This window comes from Mixophyes fleayi, chromosome 9 (assembly GCF_038048845.1).
Source record: "Mixophyes fleayi isolate aMixFle1 chromosome 9, aMixFle1.hap1, whole genome shotgun sequence".
Classification (NCBI taxonomy): Eukaryota; Metazoa; Chordata; class Amphibia; order Anura; family Limnodynastidae; genus Mixophyes; species Mixophyes fleayi.
In genome coordinates, this window is record NC_134410.1 from 21,375,222 (window position 1) to 21,398,279 (window position 23,058).

Sequence of the window (23,058 nt, forward strand, 5' to 3'; positions counted from 1 at the left end):
GTCTGCAAGATAATGTAGACAGGGAACAGGACTTAGACTGTGTACACTACAGGTTATTCACCAGATTATCAAGCCAATCACACGATAAACGACCACTCACCCCGATTTCGCATTAATGTGTACACTCCCACAAACAACGATTATCGTTCCAAAGCACATCATATCGTTTGATTTGATTTTATAGACGGACTAAAAATCTCTGTCAACGATCTAATGATGATATTCAAATTCCTCAGTGTGTACGCACTCACAAACAACAGTGTAGGCAGATCTTCATAGAGTTTACAGAGTCACAATCTTTTCAGCTGATGGTTATGACAGATGAAGAGCACAGATCTGAAGGTAAATCTTGTAGAATCTAGTAAAACGTGTATAGTGTGTACACATGAATCAGTCTGCTAATCGGGACTTTCAGTCATTGGTAAAATCATTAATGATTATACATCGGGAGAAACTTTCTGTAAATGTTTACCCTTAGTCAAGGCAAGAAGTGATAAGGAGGTGCGTAAATTTAAAAGTGGCAGGAACAATACCAAATATATGGTAACAAATACTAGGAGTCTTCAAACAAAAATAATGAACTAGAAAATTCACTTTGTAAATATAAAGAATGTAGCAAAATGTCAAAAAAATTGGAATTAGACTCACTATCTGTAGCAATTACATATACAGATAAAACAATCATAATATTGGGTAACCAAGTTATAATATTGGGTATCTTAAAGTTATACTAGGAAAATAGGAAATAAATAATGGCAAAATAAATATCATTCCATAGTAAGAGTTGAGAATATGTACGTCAGTGAGAGGTGGCTCTATAAATACTCAATATCTTCCTACCAAACTCAGCTGTAATTGGGTGGTACCAAAAAAGGTTGACAAAGTCACCCTTATCTCAATTAACTGGTTTACACTGTTGGAAAAGAAGGGTAACAAGTAACAAGATGGTTCTTAAAATTCATGGAACTATGAAGATCAAGGAGCTTGGGTGGAGGGCCAGGTGGTGAGCGTAAGAGGATTGGTGAAGAGGATATTGGTCAGCCAGAGGTGAAACGAGAGGGCGTGTATAAACCCACCATGTTAGCAAAGATTTATCTGGTTCTCGTTTCTTCCCATTTTGAGAGGTAATTTCCAGACTGGCCAAATCCATCCCCAGTAATTCCGCTATCCTCTCACGGCCGTAGATGTCTCCATATTTATCCAGCACCTGGAAGGGAAAGATGGGTTACTGTGCGACAGGGGTGGAAATAATTTGAAATTATGTTGATGCGTTTAGGGCCTTTACCTTCCGCTTGACAAACTTGTCCCAGTAATTGCTTGGAAATGATCTGCAAAAGTTTGTAAAACAAAAGACTCCTATATAAATCTTCACAATCTTCTATCTTTATATGTTCATATACTATATCAGTCCTTAATCTAGCATCTGAAATACATAGTTCAACAATTTAAACATAGTCTTAATAAGATCCCATGATCCACTGGACTCTGGTGGTTAAAGGTCAAGAAGTCAAAAAGTAATTTAACCTGACCAACAAACTACAGAGGGCTACTAGAACCAGTTCTTCCAGTCTTAGCATGTTATTCTAATATTAGTATATGTTATCATGAATGTCAATATACATATTACAATATTGTATTAATTTATTTTTCCTCTATCTTAGTTTGGCTGAACATTGGGGCACTAAAATATATTTGCTTGAGGGTTCATTAAAAGCCCTATCCCTGCCTATCATAACTGATATGACAATTTCATGATCAATGCTACTTCAGATAGCCCTACTTCCTGTCCGTATACTGTGTCTTGGTAACGTATTCTCCAGAACTGCAGATTTATGGAAGATATTCCAGCTTTGTTTTTATAAAAACTTAACTTTCTTTGTATATGCATAATCCAGAAACTTTATACACATATTGGAAATAAATAGCATTCTATAGCTATCTAGACCTGGTAAAACTTACATATCACACTCTCCGGGAAAAGAGGAGCTAGAACCAGAGGTCTTTTCTACAAGTTTTATACAAGAAAAAAAATTATCTATAATATAAATGTCTAGTGGCGTGTGTTAGTCTGTCTGTGTGTGGAAAAAATAAAACCAAGCTGCAGCGCTACCTGCTGGGCGGAGTTATACACTGACCTACTAAATTCTTAGTGTGTGTGGAAAAGAAAATTCAGAAAGGGCTGAAATTTGGTATACTAAGATGTTTTTAATTTGTTAATTAAATTTGTTAATTGTTAAAAGTGTTTATAAAGATTTTAAAAAAATATATATATATTTCTTGAAGGATAAGTGACAGTTGGGAGTGGTTGGTGGTTGCCGGGGGTGACAGTGGGGAGTGGTTGGTGGTTGCCGGGGGTGACAGTGGGGAGTGGTTGGTGGTTGAGGCCTCGGCTATGGCCCAAATGCATGACAAGAACCTTTTTAACACCTTAAGTAGCTTGATTTGACTAGAATGCATGAGTATCATGCACAGGTTAACTTGTATATTTATCATCTTCCATCCTACTGAAGACTCACGGTGTATTCAAGACCAGGCGATCCCACTGTCCTTTAATGTCATCATCTTCAGGCTGCTCAGTGATATAGACTCCATCAAACTCAAGTTTACGCGCCAACTCTTTCTCCCGTTTAAAGATGACCAGAGGAACCTATTGAGCAGAAAAAACCATATGTGAGACAGACAACTGATTAATCTCTAGTTCTACTCTCTTGAGGTTTTGGGTTTGCTGAACGGTAGAAACACAAGAAAAGCCAACACTGGAGTAGGGACCATATAGCAGTCATAAAACATGGATACCATTTCTTTCTGCACATGGGCCTCACCTTTAGACAGTTGTAGCCAATGATACACAGGAAGGCAACGAGCGTGTGAACTATGGACAAAACATTCAACGTCGGTTGCATATAACCCGTGCTTTCCTCCAAGAAGAAGTATACAATGCTCTCTTCTTCATCATCATCGTCACCCCCTCCATCGTCAAGACTGAGTAGATCCTCCTCCATTCCTGAACCTTCAAAGTCATCCTCACCTTTTGGGGAATCAGACACCTGTGGAGATCAATTCAACATGAATTAAAGGATCACTGCACAGAAAATAATAACTGGTGGGAGGAGTAGCGAGATTTGATATGGATAATTGAGACAGGTTAAGGGGAAATTATGAGTTAGAAGAGACAATCGCCTAACTGGGTCAGGATATTTGATACAAGGAGGAGTGGGTCACACAAACAATCCACTGATCAAATCCCTTCCCCTGCCCTTCTTGTTGCTACTGTTCGAAAAACCCAAAATTAATATTTAACTATGCTGAGACTTCCAAACTTGGTAATAGCAATGGATTGATGGGGATCAGGGATGTCAATGTGGGGTGCAACAGTACTTGGTCCAAAGATCCAAAGACCCAATATGGGGTGTCTGACAGAGGTCTGCAATAGCTGAAAAAGTCCCACCTACATAATACAGGATCAGCAGCACATTACATTAAAAGGACATATCCAAATCAGAATTAATATATACCGTACAAGTCTTATATACATCTGGCATTTATATGCTTGTGGGATTATTAGATGTATGATATACATCAAAAATGGAAAATAACATGAAAAATAGGGTGACATCGTGAAAGTTACACTCCATGATTTGCCCCTTGATAATAACCTTTTACATTTATACTCACTCCCCCCTACACTCCTGTTTTAACACTAGGCATACCACATATACATAGGGGCCAAGTTCACAAACAAATAATAAAAAATGTTCATAGTAATGATACTGTATACAAATAGACATTTAGAAATGTTTGCTTGACACACTGTCCAGTAATAAAATATTGAAAGAATAGGAAAACCATGCACCACTACTTGTTGGCCAGAGGGGCAACTTTTTATTGCTTAAATTCCATGTAATATAGTTTAAAAGGAAGATTAAAGGGAGAGTTTAGTTTAGTAATGCACCCACTACACAAACACTGTCTACCACATGTGAGTGTCCATGACAGCCTCTGTTAACTAGATTGAGGAGAAGATGGATGGTCAAACTCCCTCCTGCATTGAGTGTTGGCCCAATTCACTGATCTGGTCAGTACTCCTAGAGACAGGAGTCTTGCAAAGCATCAGGAATATAATGTATGATAGGTGATCGTATATTTTACCTAGCAGAATAAAAGTGAGTCATGCAAAGTATGTCAGAACAGGCTCACCCTAGCAATTTCCTTTATGTTTTAAACCCATGGCACTGTTCAAGTAGAGCCTATTTTAACTGTGTAAACAGTGATTAGGGATCATTGATACAATGCAAAAGAACACAGCTGAAATGAGAACTACCACGTAGTTGACACACCATGCAGTATTTTATTAAGTGAAGGAGGCCCTGGTTTATAACCTTCATAAGTACTGTACCTAGAACTCACCTTATAGAACAGTAGAATGAAATTAATAGCAAAGGCCAAAAAGAGCGTTAGGAACCGAAGGTTGTAGAAATTCCTGGAGAGATAGTTCTGAAGAGAAAAGAAATATAGTGGGCTAATGGCCAGTAGTAGAAATGTAGTAGAAACTAGTAGTCATGTAGGCCACAGTAAGACAGAAGACAAAGACATTAAGTAGAGTAACACTGACGAGAAGCTATGATTGTTCACTGACCAGGAATTTGATTCTTTGGATCTCCAGCTCATTCCAGAACTCAAAACCTCCTTCTCCAGACTCTGCTTTCTTGTCCTTAGAAGGAGCCTTCCACTTGGGTGTGACAATGACCTCTGGATCATCAGGTTCCTCAGGGGCAGGAGCTGCAGCTCCTTCTTCCGGTACTTCACCTTTCTCACCATTCTCTGAGCTGGAAGTAGTGGATGGAAATATTATTTCTTCATAAAACCAAACAAAAATTCTACAATTTTTATAGAACTTGTCCACTAGGGGCACTGGAATCTATGATTGGTTGTTTTATTTTATAATTAACATGATAACGGCCACTAGTAATAAGTACAAAACATGCAAAACTATGTGCTAAAAATAGAGTGTATTTATTTTTAATAACTAATCTTTCTAAGTTTCTTCATCTGAGAATTTAATTTTATGTTGCTGACCAATTATATGCTTCAAAACTAGATGGCTAATAAATTTATTTCTAGATGATCAACCTTCCAGACCTCAAACTCACACTATTGTCTTTTCCATTATCCACATTTTCATCATTTTCTTTTCTCCATGTTTAATTATTGTCCTATTTCTTGTCTCTTTTTTACCTTTTTCAGTTAGGATTTCTGGTTTATACCTTTTCTGACCACCTATAACTTGGGGATAATTTCCTTGCATCATATGTCATCATCTCTCTACAAAATACATTTCATGAAATATGTGTAATGGAAATTATCATCTACAATCATCTCAGAATGTTGTATAATGAATATTCCAATAGTCCTGGGATCGCAAGTAGGATGGTGCAATGGTAAGGATTTAAAGGTAGACTGTTGTCATCTGGAGCTTCGGAACTCTGCTACTCACTCTGCTTTTTCTGGTTCCGGTGCTGGCTCCTCCTCTGCAGCCGGCTCCGGTTGTACAGCACCATCCAAGTGTTCTGGTATATCTTCATCCTTCAAAAAATGAAGAATATTACAACTATTGTCAGTGTCACACACATAAAAATACTTTAATGTTCTTTGAAGATCTATATAGTATTCGTAATCTAGAAGCTAAGGGACAGAGACAGATATTTTTGAATGTTTCTGTGTTTTTCACCAATACAATAAGTTGAAAACATTATATATATTTATAAAAGAAAACAGACATGATATGGATGTAACTGAGGTACGGTTGTTACGAGATGAACAAATTCACTTACTCCAAATTTCCGCTTCAAAATGGGAGATCCCTCAGGGGTAGGTGGTTCCACTGGAGTGCTGTCCCCCATATCACCTAAGCCACCTGGAGCACTGAGTTTGTAGTGTCCACCATCCTTCTTGAGCTCCAGGCCAAAAATTTCTGCACCTTCCTCTTGCACTTCTTCCTTGCCCATGTCCACAAAGTCTGTCTCATCCCCAGCCTCTGGTAATTCATCACTAACGTCTGCAGAAATTCCGTCTCCATGGACTTCATCCTGCGTGGGGTCTGGCATACTGGCCAAAAGTTCAGTTACAGTTAATTTTTGGGCACCCTCCACCAGGCTACCTCCAAATAATGTGTGCCATATTAGGAAAGAGATGCCCTTGCAAATACTGTAGATGAAGTGAAGGATTCCCATAAACAAGGTCCACAGGAAAGATGCAATAGCCATGACTATTTCCTTGATTGTCATCTTCTTGACCTGATAAAAATGACAAAATAACACATTGCAATAGTTGCACACAGCAATCATATTTTTATTCTTGTCCATGCCTAATTTCAATGATGCTTCCTACATGTTGAAGGTTTTCATTTTCATCACGTATAACAAATCAAAACAGCTATACTACATATGACGAAAACAACTCTCTAAAATACTAGATTGGGTCAGGAATTAAAATCCCTTAGTCTTCATATATGACACCAATGTGAATTTTCATTGAAACACAAGCTATTGGAGCTGATGAAATTACCTTGGAAGTATAGGTCTTAAAGTTTTATACACTACATTATGTTTGTTTTACAATGTATTTTGTTTTACTAGAAGAAAAATGATCATCTTCTTGTAATTAAACTGTGAAAATAGAATTGATGGTCACCTTTCGATACTGTCTTCTGAGGTTCTTGTAGGTGAACATCTTGAAGAAGTTTATCACATTGTTCATAAAGTCTCCAAATGCTGATGTTGCTTCAGCCTCAGAGGACCCATTCTCTGCCTCCTCGCCTTCTCCAGATCCCTCTCCTCCACCATCTTCATCATCATCCTCCGCCTTCTCTTCTTCTGGCTCTGAGATTTCTGCAGCGATCTGCATCTCAAAAATGGTGTCTTCACAGAAGTTGACAAAAAGCTCCATCTTCTCCGACTCACCACCTTCATTGACCACATCAAAGATGAATTGACGCTTGGATTCTTTAACCTGAGGCATCTCCCACTGTGCTTTATTGGTCTCACTAATCTCAAAGTAAATGCGCTCTATCTTCTTGCCTGCTCCCATAATCTCGATCTTGCCAAGGTAAGGCTTGAAGTAGTTGATAATACAATCTGCCAACTCCAAGAAGTTATGTAACCTCACGTCATGTGGGACATGCTCTGAAAGATTGGTTAGTAATACTGCCACATTAAAACCAATGTCTTTGGCTGGTTCCTGGAAGCGGTTGGCAAATTCTTCAAAGTTGATCATTTCGTTTTCATCAGCTTCGGAGCAGGAAAGAAGGAACTGGATTTCAGATGTAGTGTATTGTTTCTGGCTGTCCATTGCCTTTTGGAAATCTTTTTTGGATATGAGACCCCGGGGATCTGTCACATAATCTCTGCAATAAAAGAACATCATACATAAATAGTCACCAAGCAAATATAATGATTTTCTCTCTAGTGTCTGAAATACTAGGGTATGAACTACAGTGTCACTGCTTAGTCAATGATATTTGTATTGGCACAATATTTTTTTCCGCTTAATAATCAATACTCTACCTGAATGCATCAGAAGCCACAATATCTTTCAGCTTCAAGAACATGTCAAAGAATTTAAGAATCATTTCCACATTGCTAGAAGACTCTACAAGCATGTCCACCATCTGACGAGCAATTGTCCCATTGACCACATTACCTAGAGGGGATGAAATACATTCAGTAGATCAATGCCATGTTACATTAACAGTCACTACTAGTGTCACTTAATGACTTGTATTCACCATTGTCACTAGTGTCATCTGAGTATTATTCATTGTCATCACCATGAAGGAAGAAAATGCTAGTATCGAAGAAGACATTATGCATCATGACTAGTGTCATTCAGTGGAAAACATTATGCACCATTATCACACTAGTGTCATATAAAGACAGACATTTTCCACCATCACTAGTGTCGCTCAATGAAGGACATTCAGCCTCATCATAACACATTCTGTTTCATCATTTGTATTTCTCAGTGGAAAACTTCATTTGTCATCACCATCAGCTCTGTAATGTTACTTGGTGCATTTACCATCATTAGTGGCATCAGACAATGAAGGACATTTACATCATCACTAGTGTCAGTCAATGGAAGGCATTATCATTCTTCACTATTGTCACTCACAGGAAGATATTTTATGCTTTGGCTAATCTCACTCAATGGCAGACATTCTCTAACATTACTGATGTCACTCAGTGGCAACATTCTACAACATTACTGATGTCACTCAGTGGCAGACATTCTACAACATTACTGATGTCACTCAATGGCAGACATTCTCTAACATTACTGATGTCACTCAGTGGCAGACATTCTCCAACATTACTGATGTCACTCAATGGCAGACATTCTCCAACATTACTGATGTCACTCAATGGCAGACATTCTCCAACATTACTGATGTCACTCAATGGCATACATTCTCCAACATTACTGATGTCACTCAGTGGCAGACATTCTCCAACATTACTGATGTCACTCAATGGCAGACATTCTCCAACATTACTGATGTCACTCAATGGCAGACATTCTCCAACATTACTGATGTCACTCAGTGGCAGACATTCTCCAACATTACTGATGTCACTCAATGGCAGACATTCTCCAACATTACTGATGTCACTCAATGGCAGACATTCTCCAACATTACTGATGTCACTCAGTGGCAGACATTCTCCAACATTACTGATGTCACTCAATGGCAGACATTCTCCAACATTACTGATGTCACTCAATGGCAGACATTCTCCAACATTACTGATGTCACTCAGTGGCAGACATTCTCTAACATTACTGATGTCACTCAGTGGCAGACATTCTCCAACATTACTGATGTCACTCAATGGCAGACATTCTCCAACATTACTGATGTCACTCAATGGCAGACATTCTCCAACATTACTGATGTCACTCAATGGCAGACATTCTCCAACATTACTGATGTCACTCAGTGGCAGACATTCTCCAACATTACTGATGTCACTCAATGGCAGACATTCTCCAACATTACTGATGTCACTCAGTGGCAGACATTCTCCAACATTACTGATGTCACTCAGTGGCAGACATTCTCCAACATTACTGATGTCACTCAGTGGCAGACATTCTCTAACATTACTGATGTCACTCAGTGGCAGACATTCTCCAACATTACTGATGTCACTCAGTGGCAGACATTCTCTAACATTACTGATGTCACTCAGTGGCAGACATTCTCCAACATTACTGATGTCACTCAGTGGCAGACATTCTCCAACATTACTGATGTCACTCAGTGGCAGACATTCTCCAACATTACTGATGTCACTCATTGGCAGACATTCTCCAACATTACTGATGTCACTCAGTGGCAGACATTCTCCAACATTACTGATGTCACTCAATGGCAGACATTCTCCAACATTACTGATGTCACTCAATGGCAGACATTCTCCAACATTACTGATGTCACTCAGTGGCAGACATTCTCCAACATTACTGATGTCACTCAGTGGCAGACATTCTCCAACATTACTGATGTCACTCAGTGGCAGACATTCTCCAACATTACTGATGTCACTCAGTGGCAGACATTCTCCAACATTACTGATGTCACTCAGTGGCAGACATTCTCCAACATTACTGATGTCACTCAGTGGCAGACATTCTCCAACATTACTGATGTCACTCAGTGGCAGACATTCTCCAACATTACTGATGTCACTCAATGGCAGACATTCTCTAACATTACTGATGTCACTCAGTGGCAGACATTCTCCAACATTACTGATGTCACTCAGTGGCAGACATTCTCCAACATTACTGATGTCACTCAGTGGCAGACATTCTCCAACATTACTGATGTCACTCAGTGGCAGACATTCTCCAACATTACTGATGTCACTCAGTGGCAGACATTCTCCAACATTACTGATGTCACTCAGTGGCAGACATTCTCCAACATTACTGATGTCACTCAATGGCAGACATTCTCCAACATTACTGATGTCACTCAATGGCAGACATTCTCCAACATTACTGATGTCACTCAATGGCAGACATTCTCCAACATTACTGATGTCACTCAATGGCAGACATTCTCCAACATTACTGATGTCACTCAATGGCAGACATTCTCCAACATTACTGATGTCACTCAGTGGCAGACATTCTCCAACATTACTGATGTCACTCAATGGCAGACATTCTCCAACATTACTGATGTCACTCAATGGCAGACATTCTCCAACATTACTGATGTCACTCAATGGCAGACATTCTCCAACATTACTGATGTCACTCAGTGGCAGACATTCTCCAACATTACTGATGTCACTCAGTGGCAGACATTCTCCAACATTACTGATGTCACTCAGTGGCAGACATTCTCCAACATTACTGATGTCACTCAGTGGCAGACATTCTCCAACATTACTGATGTCACTCAGTGGCAGACATTCTCCAACATTACTGATGTCACTCAGTGGCAGACATTCTACAACATTACTGATGTCACTCAATGGCAGACATTCTCCAACATTACTGATGTCACTCAGTGGCAGACATTCTCCAACATTACTGATGTCACTCAATGGCAGACATTCTCCAACATTAATGATGTCACTCAATGGCAGACATTCTCCAACATTACTGATGTCACTCAGTGGCAGACATTCTCCAACATTACTGATGTCACTCAGTGGCAGACATTCTCCAACATTACTGATGTCACTCAATGGCAGACATTCTCCAACATTACTGATGTCACTCAATGGCAGACATTCTCCAACATTACTGATGTCACTCAGTGGCAGACATTCTCCAACATTACTGATGTCACTCAATGGCAGACATTCTCCAACATTACTGATGTCACTCAATGGCAGACATTCTCCAACATTACTGATGTCACTCAATGGCAGACATTCTCCAACATTACTGATGTCACTCAATGGCAGACATTCTCCAACATTACTGATGTCACTCAGTGGCAGACATTCTCCAACATTACTGATGTCACTCAGTGGCAGACATTCTCCAACATTACTGATGTCACTCAATGGCAGACATTCTCCAACATTACTGATGTCACTCAATGGCAGACATTCTCCAACATTACTGATGTCACTCAGTGGCAGACATTCTCCAACATTACTGATGTCACTCAGTGGCAGACATTCTCCAACATTACTGATGTCACTCAGTGGCAGACATATTACAACATTACTGATGTCACTCAATGGCAGACATTCTCCAACATTACTGATGTCACTCAGTGGCAGACATTCTCCAACATTACTGATGTCACTCAATGGCAGACATTCTCCAACATTACTGATGTCACTCAATGGCAGACATTCTCCAACATTACTGATGTCACTCAATGGCAGACATTCTCCAACATTACTGATGTCACTCAATGGCAGACATTCTCCAACATTACTGATGTCACTCAGTGGCAGACATTCTCCAACATTACTGATGTCACTCAGTGGCAGACATTCTCCAACATTACTGATGTCACTCAATGGCAGACATTCTCCAACATTACTGATGTCACTCAATGGCAGACATTCTCCAACATTACTGATGTCACTCAATGGCAGACATTCTCCAACATTACTGATGTCACTCAGTGGCAGACATTCTCCAACATTACTGATGTCACTCAGTGGCAGACATTCTCCAACATTACTGATGTCACTCAGTGGCAGACATATTACAACATTACTGATGTCACTCAATGGCAGACATTCTCCAACATTACTGATGTCACTCAGTGGCAGACATTCTCCAACATTACTGATGTCACTCAATGGCAGACATTCTCCAACATTACTGATGTCACTCAATGGCAGACATTCTCCAACATTACTGATGTCACTCAATGGCAGACATTCTCCAACATTACTGATGTCACTCAATGGCAGACATTCTCCAACATTACTGATGTCACTCAGTGGCAGACATTCTCCAACATTACTGATGTCACTCAGTGGCAGACATTCTCCAACATTACTGATGTCACTCAATGGCAGACATTCTCCAACATTACTGATGTCACTCAATGGCAGACATTCTCCAACATTACTGATGTCACTCAATGGCAGACATTCTCCAACATTACTGATGTCACTCAATGGCAGACATTCTCCAACATTACTGATGTCACTCAGTGGCAGACATTCTCCAACATTACTGATGTCACTCAGTGGCAGACATTCTCCAACATTACTGATGTCACTCAGTGGCAGACATTCTCCAACATTACTGATGTCACTCAGTGGCAGACATTCTCCAACATTAATGATGTCACTCAATGGCAGACATTCTCCAACATTACTGATGTCACTCAATGGCAGACATTCTCCAACATTACTGATGTCACTCAATGGCAGACATTCTCCAACATTACTGATGTCACTCAGTGGCAGACATTCTCCAACATTACTGATGTCACTCAGTGGCAGACATTCTCCAACATTACTGATGTCACTCAATGGCAGACATTCTCCAACATTACTGATGTCACTCAATGGCAGACATTCTCCAACATTACTGATGTCACTCAATGGCAGACATTCTCCAACATTACTGATGTCACTCAATGGCAGACATTCTCCAACATTACTGATGTCACTCAGTGGCAGACATTCTCCAACATTACTGATGTCACTCAATGGCAGACATTCTCCAACATTACTGATGTTATTCAATGAAAGACATTCCCCGTCATTACTATGTAATTCATTGGTAAACATTCCCCATCATAACTTACATCACTCAATGGAAGACTGTCTCTGTCATTCATAGAGTCACTCAATAAATTACATTCTTCATTACTACCTGGATGATTCAATTGAAGATATTTTTGAAAATCACTGGTGCTACTCGGAGACGACATCCACTGCAATGACTTGAGTCATTGGGGCTAATTTATAGTTGGACACATTTGCGTCCGGATTGTATGTAGGAAAAGATGCCCACAAAGCGTACTTCCTTGCATATGTTAAGTTGGACGTACCTCAGGATGTGTCCCGCTCAAAAACAGTAGCATTTGCACCAACGTGAGTCAGGCATAACAAGTGTGTATATTTACGCCCCTCAATAACATACAGACAGTATTAGCAGTAAATGCTGAAGTTGTATTACCCTATTTGTGCACAATTTAATAATGTTATGAAGTGCCTTTAAAAATCTATTGGGAATCTTCTTTCCTGCAGTAGTCCAAATGAAAACTCATGTCAATAGATGGCCGAGATATATATAATAGCCGCAACATTAACGATTTAAGCACTAGCAGGGAGAGGAGTCAATACACAATCAGCAGCGACTAGACAATGCTGCTGATCATCATCCCACCTCCTAACAAGCATATCTGGGGATGAGTCCATAAATAATTATGTCACAATTATGTGAACATGCCGTTACTGTCCTCTGCTTACACTTGACACTAATACACAAAAATCTAAATAAGGACATATTCGTATGCAAGGCATTCTTGGTATGTGTATGCATTACGGAAACGTGTATCTACACAAACAAAAATGACGAACATCCAATTCTAAATGAGCCCCATTGAATGGAAGACCACTATTACTGTTATTTAGCGGAAGACATTCCAAGTCACTAGTGTCACTTAATACTAACTGTTCTCCATTATTACTATTGTCACACAATGGAAGAGATTATCGAACATCACTAGTGTCACTAAATGGCATACATTCTCCACCGCCACTGAAGTCCCTCAATAGAACAAATTTCAGATCATTACTAGATTCAGTGTTTAAGTTAACTCATACATCACTCTGTGGAAGATATTAGTCCTCGTCACAACCACAGTCACTCAATGAAAGACACTTTCCACTTTTACTTATGACACTCAACGATGAATATTCTCAACCAATTCTTGTGCCACTCCTTGGGAGCACGGTGGCTCAGTGGTTAGCACTTCTGTCTCACAGCACTGGGGTCATGAGTTCAATTCCCGACCATGGCCTTTTCTGTGTGGAGTTTGTATGTTCATCCCGTGTTTGCGTGGGTTTCCTCCGGGTGCTCCGGTTTCCTCCCACACTCCAAAAACATATTAGTAGGTTAATTGGCTGCTAACAAATTGACCGTAGTCTGTGTGTGTGTTAGGGAATTTAGACTGTAAGCTCCAATGGGGCAGGGACTGATGTGAGTGAGTCCTCTGTACAGCACTGCGGAATTAGTGGCGCTATATAAATAAATGATGATGATGATGATATTATCATTAGTGTCACTCAATGGAAGACATTCTCCTTAATAATGTCATTCGGGATTAATGTGTCTGCAATATTCAATAGTGAATGACAATTATTCATATTGAGAAACACAATATATTATATGTTGTTCACCTTCAAGAAGAGAGAGCAGCATGACAACCATGTCTTTCTGCAGGTCCAATAGTTCCTTCAGCAGCCCAATCTGGCTGGAGTCCTAAGAAGAAGCAAACACCAACATACAAATCAGTGAGTATAACCCCAATAGTTTAATTGTCCGTGTGGACACTGTGACGTGTGCCAGAAGCGATAAAACAATATTTTAGACTGTGCAAAAAATATGTATCGATTAAAGAAATGTTATGAACCACAAACAAACAAAAATGCCTAAAAAAAACAACAACATAAACAATCAAACACTTATTGACAGACAACAATCTAATTTTGTTTTTCCAAATTACAGTACTACAATGTAGCAGAAATCAAGCATAGCAAGTTGTTGAGCTCTCAAAATTGGGTTACCTCTGCAATTTGGGGGAAACAGTCTGGAGATGACTGTAAAGAGCCAGTTAGCTTTGACAGACAGATCTTGCCCAATTAAACTGGCTTATTATTAGTCTGTCCCTGCCCAGCAAGGGCTTAGGGAAAGAACTTGTGGTACTGTGCAGTCATAGAGAACCGGGGCTAGAACCTGAGAATTCACAAAGCATTAAATCTATACATTAAAGCTCCCGATAGTCAAATCACCCTCCACGGTCAAGGTTGTTCAAACATTCGAAGAATGGCCATTTTGGAAAATATGCAATGGGCCGTAAGGTGACATATCTCCATCTTACCTCGGGGTAGAAGCGACTCCAAAAATGATCCTTGTGTGCAATGCAATAAAAAAAAAAACTATTTAAACACAACTAATGAGAACTATCTCAAGACACTATTATACAACGTCATTGAGCCCTTCACCTGCCTGTAGAAATGCAATATATTATAATTTGATGTGAATCACTTTAGATTTACACACCACTTTCAGTAAGACTAATAGGCTATCATTAAGATATCATCAACGTGTCCTCAATTAATTTTAGAAATCTCTAGAGCCTGGCAGTTATCATTGTGCATAGCTAGAACACAACTCCATGTACAATGTCGGGGCATCCACAATAATCTTTATAAGGTCTACATGACTTCCTGTTAAATCCAACATGACTAGACAATGCCTTGTCATCATTCATAGGACACAGTGTAGACAGTGATTATATGCTCTTCTTTCCATATTTAACTGCACAGATAATTCCTGTGCCTCCTTTCACTGGGACAATGTTAAGCCTTGCATTTGTAATTTGACTTTTCAGTAAAAGATGAAGATATTTCAGTTTAGTTTGCACTGATACTAATGTAGAACATGGCAGGGTTACAAGCCAATCCCTGGGCTTTCCAGACAAGCTCTGCACCACAGCAAACATGAATTAAATGTGCAAATTGTATTTTAAGTTGGTCACGTGATTGAGTTTGCTGTATATTTTAATATGTGTGGAGCTCTTGATATAGGTCTAGTAAATCAACTATTTAGTCTTGTTATGGACAGACTTATGTAAACAATGGTGTAACCTGTTTTGTTGTGCATTGACAAATTAATTTTAACACCTATACCTCACTCTGCGTTACCTCAAAGAACCCCGTCACAGGCAAAACAGTCTATACAATGTCTGTACTACCATAATGCAAGATAAGTGTCTGAGGAAACTTAGTGAACCCTATTATCCAAATAGAAGTATTGAGAGAACACTATGACACTCTTTTTACTCACTACAATGGAGTTGTTTATTAGTTCAGAACTGTTCTAAACCACTGTAGATTGTTGATTTAGAAATCATGTGTTTCCAATGCATATTGTTGTTCTATTACTGACTTTAACGTCACCCACTCACAGACAAAACTATTTTAATAACCTCAGCACGTCTTCATAACTGAACAGCAATTTCTATGAAGAGTTCAGACAAGGTAGCAAACTTTTTTCCCCTCTAAACTTAGCTTAATTACAGAACATTACACCCTCAGGAACTATCAACTGCAAAGATGAACTGCACACCAGCGTTGGAAGGGTTAAGGATGAAGGGGGTGAGAAAAGGCAGTTTAACATGTCCCCACTTTCCCTCCCTCTCCAGCCCAGACATTGTGCCACAGTAAAAGATGCTGCGTGGAACAGACAGACAGGTATCATGTGAGGGGAGGAGAAGGAGGGAGAGATGTGGTATCCAGTGGCTAACTATCCGCGGGATCCATGTGTTGCAGGATGCATACATCTGTTTGTATGTAACTGACATGAGTACCTATGTGTACACTAGTCCTGTATGTAAATGCAGCTTATGATGAGGGACTATCAGATTTGATCTACCATGAATGGTACAGTTTAGGGGCACATGGCATGTGGACTATTGTTCAGGCAGGACTCCCCAAACATTGTGATTGTACAGTGGTAGACTAGAGTTCACCGAAAGGTATCACAAATTTTGACATTACTCAGATACTCTGTCTCTCCTCTTCCTTCCTCCCCCCTGTGACCGACAAATGTCAAGAGCCGCCAATTCACAAGAAAAGCAAATAGACCACCCCAAGAAAGCGGGCGGAGGCCACAAAACTCTGTACTGTCACACGGCTGCTGGCAAAACATGGGGGGGGGGGAATGGGCAAGAGTGGGATGATTGGAAGGAGAGACAGCAGATTGGAGATTAAAGAGGAGACAAAACAGAGGTAAAGATTAGGAGGGGCAGAGAGACTGGAGAAAAACAATAGACAGTGCAATAACTACAGAGTCACTGATGATAACTAACCACAAGGAATAAACCCTACCTATTCACTTGTTAATGGCTCTGCAAGCACTAATATATCCCATGTAGGGACAGATTTGTCAAACCTTTTGAAAAAGGAGCCAATTAGATTCTAGCCAATCAGATTATAGCTATCATTTATGGAGCACATTCTAGAAAATGATAGCTAGAATCTGATTGGTAGCTATGGGCAACACCTTAACCTTTCCTTTTTAGAAGGTTTGAAAATTTTACCCCTGTTTGTCTTCATGTATGAAAACTAAATACAGGATTGCTTTCTTGCATGTTCCCTAGCTAATCGCTTGAGCAGGAGCGAAAAAGTGCTTTGCGGGGCCCCATACAAAATCTGGATAGGGGCACAGCAATGTCGTTCTTACCTCCTGGGCCCCCTGCTCTGCTCTCTATAACTTCACCAGGGCTTGCATAAATAATGCATAATTCGTTCCCCTTTACTCAAAATAATAAGTGTCTTTGCATTTTGACTCGCACTGCCCATAAAATAAAAAAAAACATTCTTCAGAGCCCCCATCCCCTCCCCCGAAAAAAAAGATATATAAAAATAACCAGGATAGACTATGTTAGGTGAAATTGGAAAAACCTCCAATATATGAACTTTACTTATTAAAATATTAAATAACCTCTGTCATGGAGCAGCTGATATAGGTTGTACTTTCTGGATTCCTATCACTTAAGAGCACTACCTCTACAGGCACGTTACAAGTACAAAGTGGTTTGTGTAACAGGAATCTAAAGATCCCATTGAACAATATGGCCATTAAAGGAGCACGTCAAGGGCGCGTTTCACCGACTGAAAAAACGAAGGAGCACAAAACACCTCTGTAGTACTAACCGAGACAGGAACACCCTGGGCATCTCACAGCTGTGGGCTAAACAAATTATGACAAAATTGTCACCTATCACTGATCTAGGCAATCACTATTCATGGGAATGCATCTTATCGGATTATTGGAGACTAGTGACATCACTGAGGAACACAGTCACTAATTTCTGCTGACCTGATCCGCTGTATGTTGGCTCAGCCCACAAAATGACTTCCTCCACTGAGTATAGATTATGGGTTCACTAGAAGTCAAGCCACCTGACAAATTATTTTTAAGACTGGCACAAACACAGACTCTTAAGGGGAGATTCAATTAGCTGCGAAGTTCCTGAGAACATCGCGTCTACGCATTTTTGACACTGCTACGGTAAAAATATCCGCCCATCTCTCCTGGCACCTCTATGGAACGCGTACAAAAGTGAGAGGATGATTCTGTAAAAATATTCACCAGAGTGTCTCCGTAATGCCCACGAGACGTTTGGCGGCTAATTGAATCTGCCCCTTAAACTTAGTGTGTGTGAACATGGATTGAAATATTTCCCAAAATATTCCCAGCCTAAGGACTAGTCTTCAGAGAAAAAGAGACAAAAAAAGGTTGAAAGCAAACTAGATTAAATAAGGAGGTGGATAGCGTGAATACAAAGTGAGAACACAGACAGACACGGAGAAGGGCAGGGTGCACGTCTAGCCGAAACACTTTCAGGAAATGCAACTGTGCCACAGAGATATATTCTTACGCCATTTCGTAGTCCTCCGTTTTGGGGCATCTGTTACATATTAGAATAAAAGTATTATTCAGAATCACTTCATACAAAACATCATTTTACTTCTGCCTAATCCTGACTCAGTGACTAATCCTAAATCACAACTCAAGAGTGGCCTACTGATTTGGAAGACACTCAATTTTATTTCTGTCATTTCATTTTTAATACTGATCATCTCACACTGTGTATGAATCAGTGTACAGTCATGAGTGAATTGACCCCCGAATACAAAAAATGACAGCAATCTGGGAAAAGACACTGACGAACATACAATACTTGAAGATTTCTCTGCACACTCGCACTAACATTCACACATTGAATTGTACTGTAACACTCACAACCCTTGATAATTACACACGGCAAATATGAGCGTGGTTCATGGCTCACACATTTCTCCTGTTTTAAGTATATGTTGGTAGTCTGAACACCAATAAAAGATGTCACCCAACTAGGCCTACGACGTTTTCATGTAAGCTAAGGATCACAAAAAAGTTTGTGATGGCTCCTTCCAGTTGGCAAAACACTATACTAAACATCAAAGAAAATTTAGTTAGAGTGCGTGCAAAATTCAGGTACCCTTGAAATGAAGGTGACCATACACTCATACACTGAATTTGCACACTGAAAAGACACATATAATAATAATAATCTAACATGCTACAGTAATGATGATTCATTTAGCATAAGGGTTAATTCTCGTCAGCTATGTGTGCTTTAATAAAGCTTAGAAAGTAAGAACACTGTGTTGGGTCTAATTCTACATGACCTATCTGTCACAGTGCTGGGACTAGGTTTATCCATATGGGGTAACAATGCTTATTATATGAGGGATGAGAGAGGCGCAGGCTCCAGTCATTCGGAGGTGGAATGTCAGGTGATTGGACCTAGAGATGTGAATGGGGCTGCAGTTCTGGACGCAGGAATTGTGCTTACCTGGGCTAGTTTCATCATCATATGGGCAAAGACATGCAGGAAACCAACCACCGCATCCCAAAGACGACTGTGAGCCAGACTCTGCTGGTTACCAGTGCAGGGACCCTGGGGAAAGAGAGGGTAAAGTGGATTTACTTATAGGGTCACTAAACCTAAATCACAAGTTGCCTCACCATAGAGAACAGATTAATAATGATATACAGTATATGTTTGTTCTAGCCAGGGTTTACCAAATCCAGTTCTCCGGGAACCAGTTCAGGTTTTCCATATCTCCTTGCTGGAGCACAGGTGTATTCATTACTGACTGACACATTGTAACAGATCCACAGGTGATCTTAATTATTGTGACCTGGAAAACCTGCACTGTTAGGGGGCTCTGAAGACTGGGTTTGGGAAATACTGACCTAAGCCATGTAATCAATGTAGCAGAAGACATACATACCAATAAATGCAGAGAAATTAGCATATATAGTACAACCACCAGAACAGATATGTATTTTACACTAGAATGTGTTTTGCAAGCAGACCGGTATTAAGTGTGCTATTGAGAATTGCTTACTGGACTTTTTACAGAGTGGGTTTTTTGGATTGACCAAAGTCCATGGCAAAGGTTTTCAATTTTAAGTATCATACTATCCTTTAAACAGACATGACAGAAATTCCCTACTTTGAATTTATGGAGGAGAATTCTGGTTAAGTGCACAGTACAAAGAAGGTGAAGGTTGGAGTGATGACATTTTCTTGGTCAATAATGTCAATGGCAGAGAAGTCTACAGAAGCCAAGTGTTCTAATATTTATGCCGTAAAAGCAGGGTCCTTAAAGGTTCCACCTTCTGGAGATTTAAGGCCTTAGATTTACCTATGTATTCTGGCTTGATGTGAAGATTTCAATGGTAGCATATAATCTATTTAAATGCAGTTCATTGTTACCTGGATATACTCTGTTAGGCTGTTGAACACTTGCTTTGCCACAGACATGGCCTTGGAAAAATTCCTTTTGCCCTGGTCATCAATGATATCCTTTCCAGAATAATACCAGTAGAAGTCACTGATGGATTCCTGGGATGGGATTATTTGAAGAATGAGTGGTTAGACTTCGGTTCATAGAGTACATTAGATAATACTGAGGAGAAGGGTCTGTGGATTTCGCATCGGAATGTTACCTGTAGTCGCAGGAGGTAGTCCACTGTGCAGATGATAATGTTGATGGTGGTGGTGTTTCCAGTCTGGGTACGCAGGTAGTTTTGGAAATCTGCAAAAGGAGTATGTGTTTTGATCAAGTAGAGGTCAGACGATAACAGGTCTACTATCTATTAAGCATTTGGAGCCTAACTCAAATAGAATCACAAGAGAATGTCTCCCGAAAATGAAAGGCAAAGGGGTATTCAATTATTAGCATTAACGGGGAAAAACGAGCGCTCAAAAAATCTTAGCGTTAATACGGTAATTACTCGCTCAATTTCAGCTCGCAGCTCCCTGAGCTGAAATTCCGCGAGTAAACTACCGTATTAACGCTTTTCTCACGCAATATTACCGGTAATATTTTTTGAGCTCTCGTTTTTTACCGTTAACGCTAACAATTGAATACCCCCCAAAGAACATTATTTAAAGTGGAGGCTTTAAATAATCTGACATGCCATGGAAAAGCAGGGAATTCTCCTTGAGTGTTGAGGTTCAGACGTCACATCGATTGTGAATACTCTGCATCAGGAATAAAATATTGTATCCAGATTGGTAACCCCTAGTCTTGTAGAGCCCAAGGAAACTTCTGCCCATCCTATGTTGCATGGCAGCACTTATTCCTCATCTCGACCCTAATTCATTAAGGATCTTAACTTAAGAAACTTCTTATTTCAGTCTCCTGGACAAAACCATGTTACAATGCAAGGGGTGCAAATTAGTATTCTGTTTTGGACATAAGTTAAATACTGACTGTTTTTTAATGTAGCACACAGATACTTGATAGCTTATTTGTACACTGAAATTTAAAGTTGATATTTGTGTGCTACATGAAAAAACAGTCAGTATTTAACTTATGTGCAAAACAGAAAACTCATTTGCACCCCTTGCATTGTAACATGGTTTTGTCCAGGAGACTGAAATAAGAAGCTTCTTAAGTTAAGATCCTTAATGAATCAGGCCCCTCGTTCTGATCTCAACACAACCGACTTGCAAAGAATGATTTATTCCAGGATCTACCAAACACAGGGTTGTGTTCTCGTTCACTTTGGCGCTTAGATACTAAACATTATTTTATGCCAGAATAAGTCGCCTTGTTTCGTACCGTTATTGTGTCCCTCACAAAGCAGCTGAAGGAAGCGGAAGAGATCCTGGGTGAACTGATCATCAGCCATCACTTTCTCTCCTGGTGTTGGTAAGAACAGAAAGTGGGGGAAATCAGAGGGACGAAAATAAGGATAACTGAGAGAAAGGAGGAGGCTAGGAGTAGGAAAATCTTGAGAGAAGAAATATAGAGAGCATTGAAAGAGAGACAGAAGTATGCAAATTATTAAAGAGAAAGTCTAGCAGCAGTAGGGGAAGAAGAGTCGGGACACAAAAAGTAGGAGAAAGTAAAAAGAAAAAGAAGGAAAAGTAAGAAAGTAGAAAGTACGACAAAAGGCAAAGTTGGAATTGGAAAGAAAGTGAATTGGAAAGAAAGATGGTGATCTAATGTAGGGAATAGTACAGTATAGAAAGGGTTGAAAGAGATAAACAAGAACATACAAACATACATAACAAAATTAGAGTGATAGTTAAACAGATAACAACAAACAACAAAATACAATAGCTGGTACAGTAGGTGTGTTATAGTCTTGGTGAGAATCACTCCGAGAGCAAATATTAGTTTCTTCCCAAACTCAATACACTACAAAACAGCAAAAACAGAGTTCATGCATTTACAAGGCCAGCAGGTGGTCAAGAAACAGGTGATCTCACAGACTACCCTGCCTTAGTACAGTCTGTCAACAAGACGTCTTCTAGACATAAAGCAAGGCAAGGGGACCTCAGGTGTTCAAAAACAAAGAATACAACATATTTTCTGCTACTGCTGGAATCTCAAGTTATACAGAAGCATTTGCTGGGAACAGCTTGTGAGAAGCCCAAACACGGAAGACCTAGGTTAAATTTTTGGAGGTCTGATTTTCTGTAAGGTCACCTGGAAATAACTTATTGGTGAACGTTGACACCCGGAGGCTCAGGGGTGAGTTAGTAAATGATTAGTTAGGGAAGTAAGAGGAACTCTGTGCAGGGGAATTAGTTGTGATGGAATTTGCTGAGCTGACTCAACCCAACTAAACCCTCAGTGTCAGGCCAAAAATAATCATTATAGAAATATGGTATATAAGTGTACACACAAAACTCTACACAATGAGTTAATAGGGACATCAGCCCTATAGAACAGAACATATTATTCTATATAACTGCAT

At 39.8% G+C, this 23,058-nt stretch overlaps 1 protein-coding gene across 4 annotated transcripts in view; it reads right to left on the reverse strand.

Annotated features, from left to right (window-relative positions):
• The window catches only part of RYR1 (ryanodine receptor 1), a 114,950-nt gene that overhangs the window by 14,552 nt on the left and 77,340 nt on the right, over nucleotides 1-23,058 (reverse strand). For 2 of the 4 annotated variants that reach the window (XM_075186856.1, XM_075186855.1), the window contains 15 exons: nucleotides 21,915-21,995; nucleotides 20,794-20,882; nucleotides 20,561-20,689; nucleotides 19,631-19,735; nucleotides 14,403-14,484; nucleotides 7,563-7,698; nucleotides 6,691-7,402; nucleotides 5,832-6,293; nucleotides 5,495-5,583; nucleotides 4,637-4,826; nucleotides 4,408-4,494; nucleotides 2,823-3,047; nucleotides 2,517-2,647; nucleotides 1,286-1,328; nucleotides 1,077-1,207 (listed from right to left, as the gene is read on the reverse strand). In XM_075186856.1, the coding sequence (XP_075042957.1) occupies nucleotides 1,077-1,207; nucleotides 1,286-1,328; nucleotides 2,517-2,647; nucleotides 2,823-3,047; nucleotides 4,408-4,494; nucleotides 4,637-4,826; nucleotides 5,495-5,583; nucleotides 5,832-6,293; nucleotides 6,691-7,402; nucleotides 7,563-7,698; nucleotides 14,403-14,484; nucleotides 19,631-19,735; nucleotides 20,561-20,689; nucleotides 20,794-20,882; nucleotides 21,915-21,995 (2,692 nt within the window). Of the gene's footprint in view, nucleotides 1-1,076; nucleotides 1,208-1,285; nucleotides 1,329-2,516; nucleotides 2,648-2,822; nucleotides 3,048-4,407; nucleotides 4,495-4,636; nucleotides 4,827-5,494; nucleotides 5,584-5,831; nucleotides 6,294-6,690; nucleotides 7,403-7,562; nucleotides 7,699-14,402; nucleotides 14,485-15,103; nucleotides 15,134-18,670; nucleotides 18,701-19,630; nucleotides 19,736-20,560; nucleotides 20,690-20,793; nucleotides 20,883-21,914; nucleotides 21,996-23,058 lie in introns of all 4 variants that reach the window. The other 2 variants (XM_075186852.1, XM_075186854.1) reach the window with 2 other exon arrangements.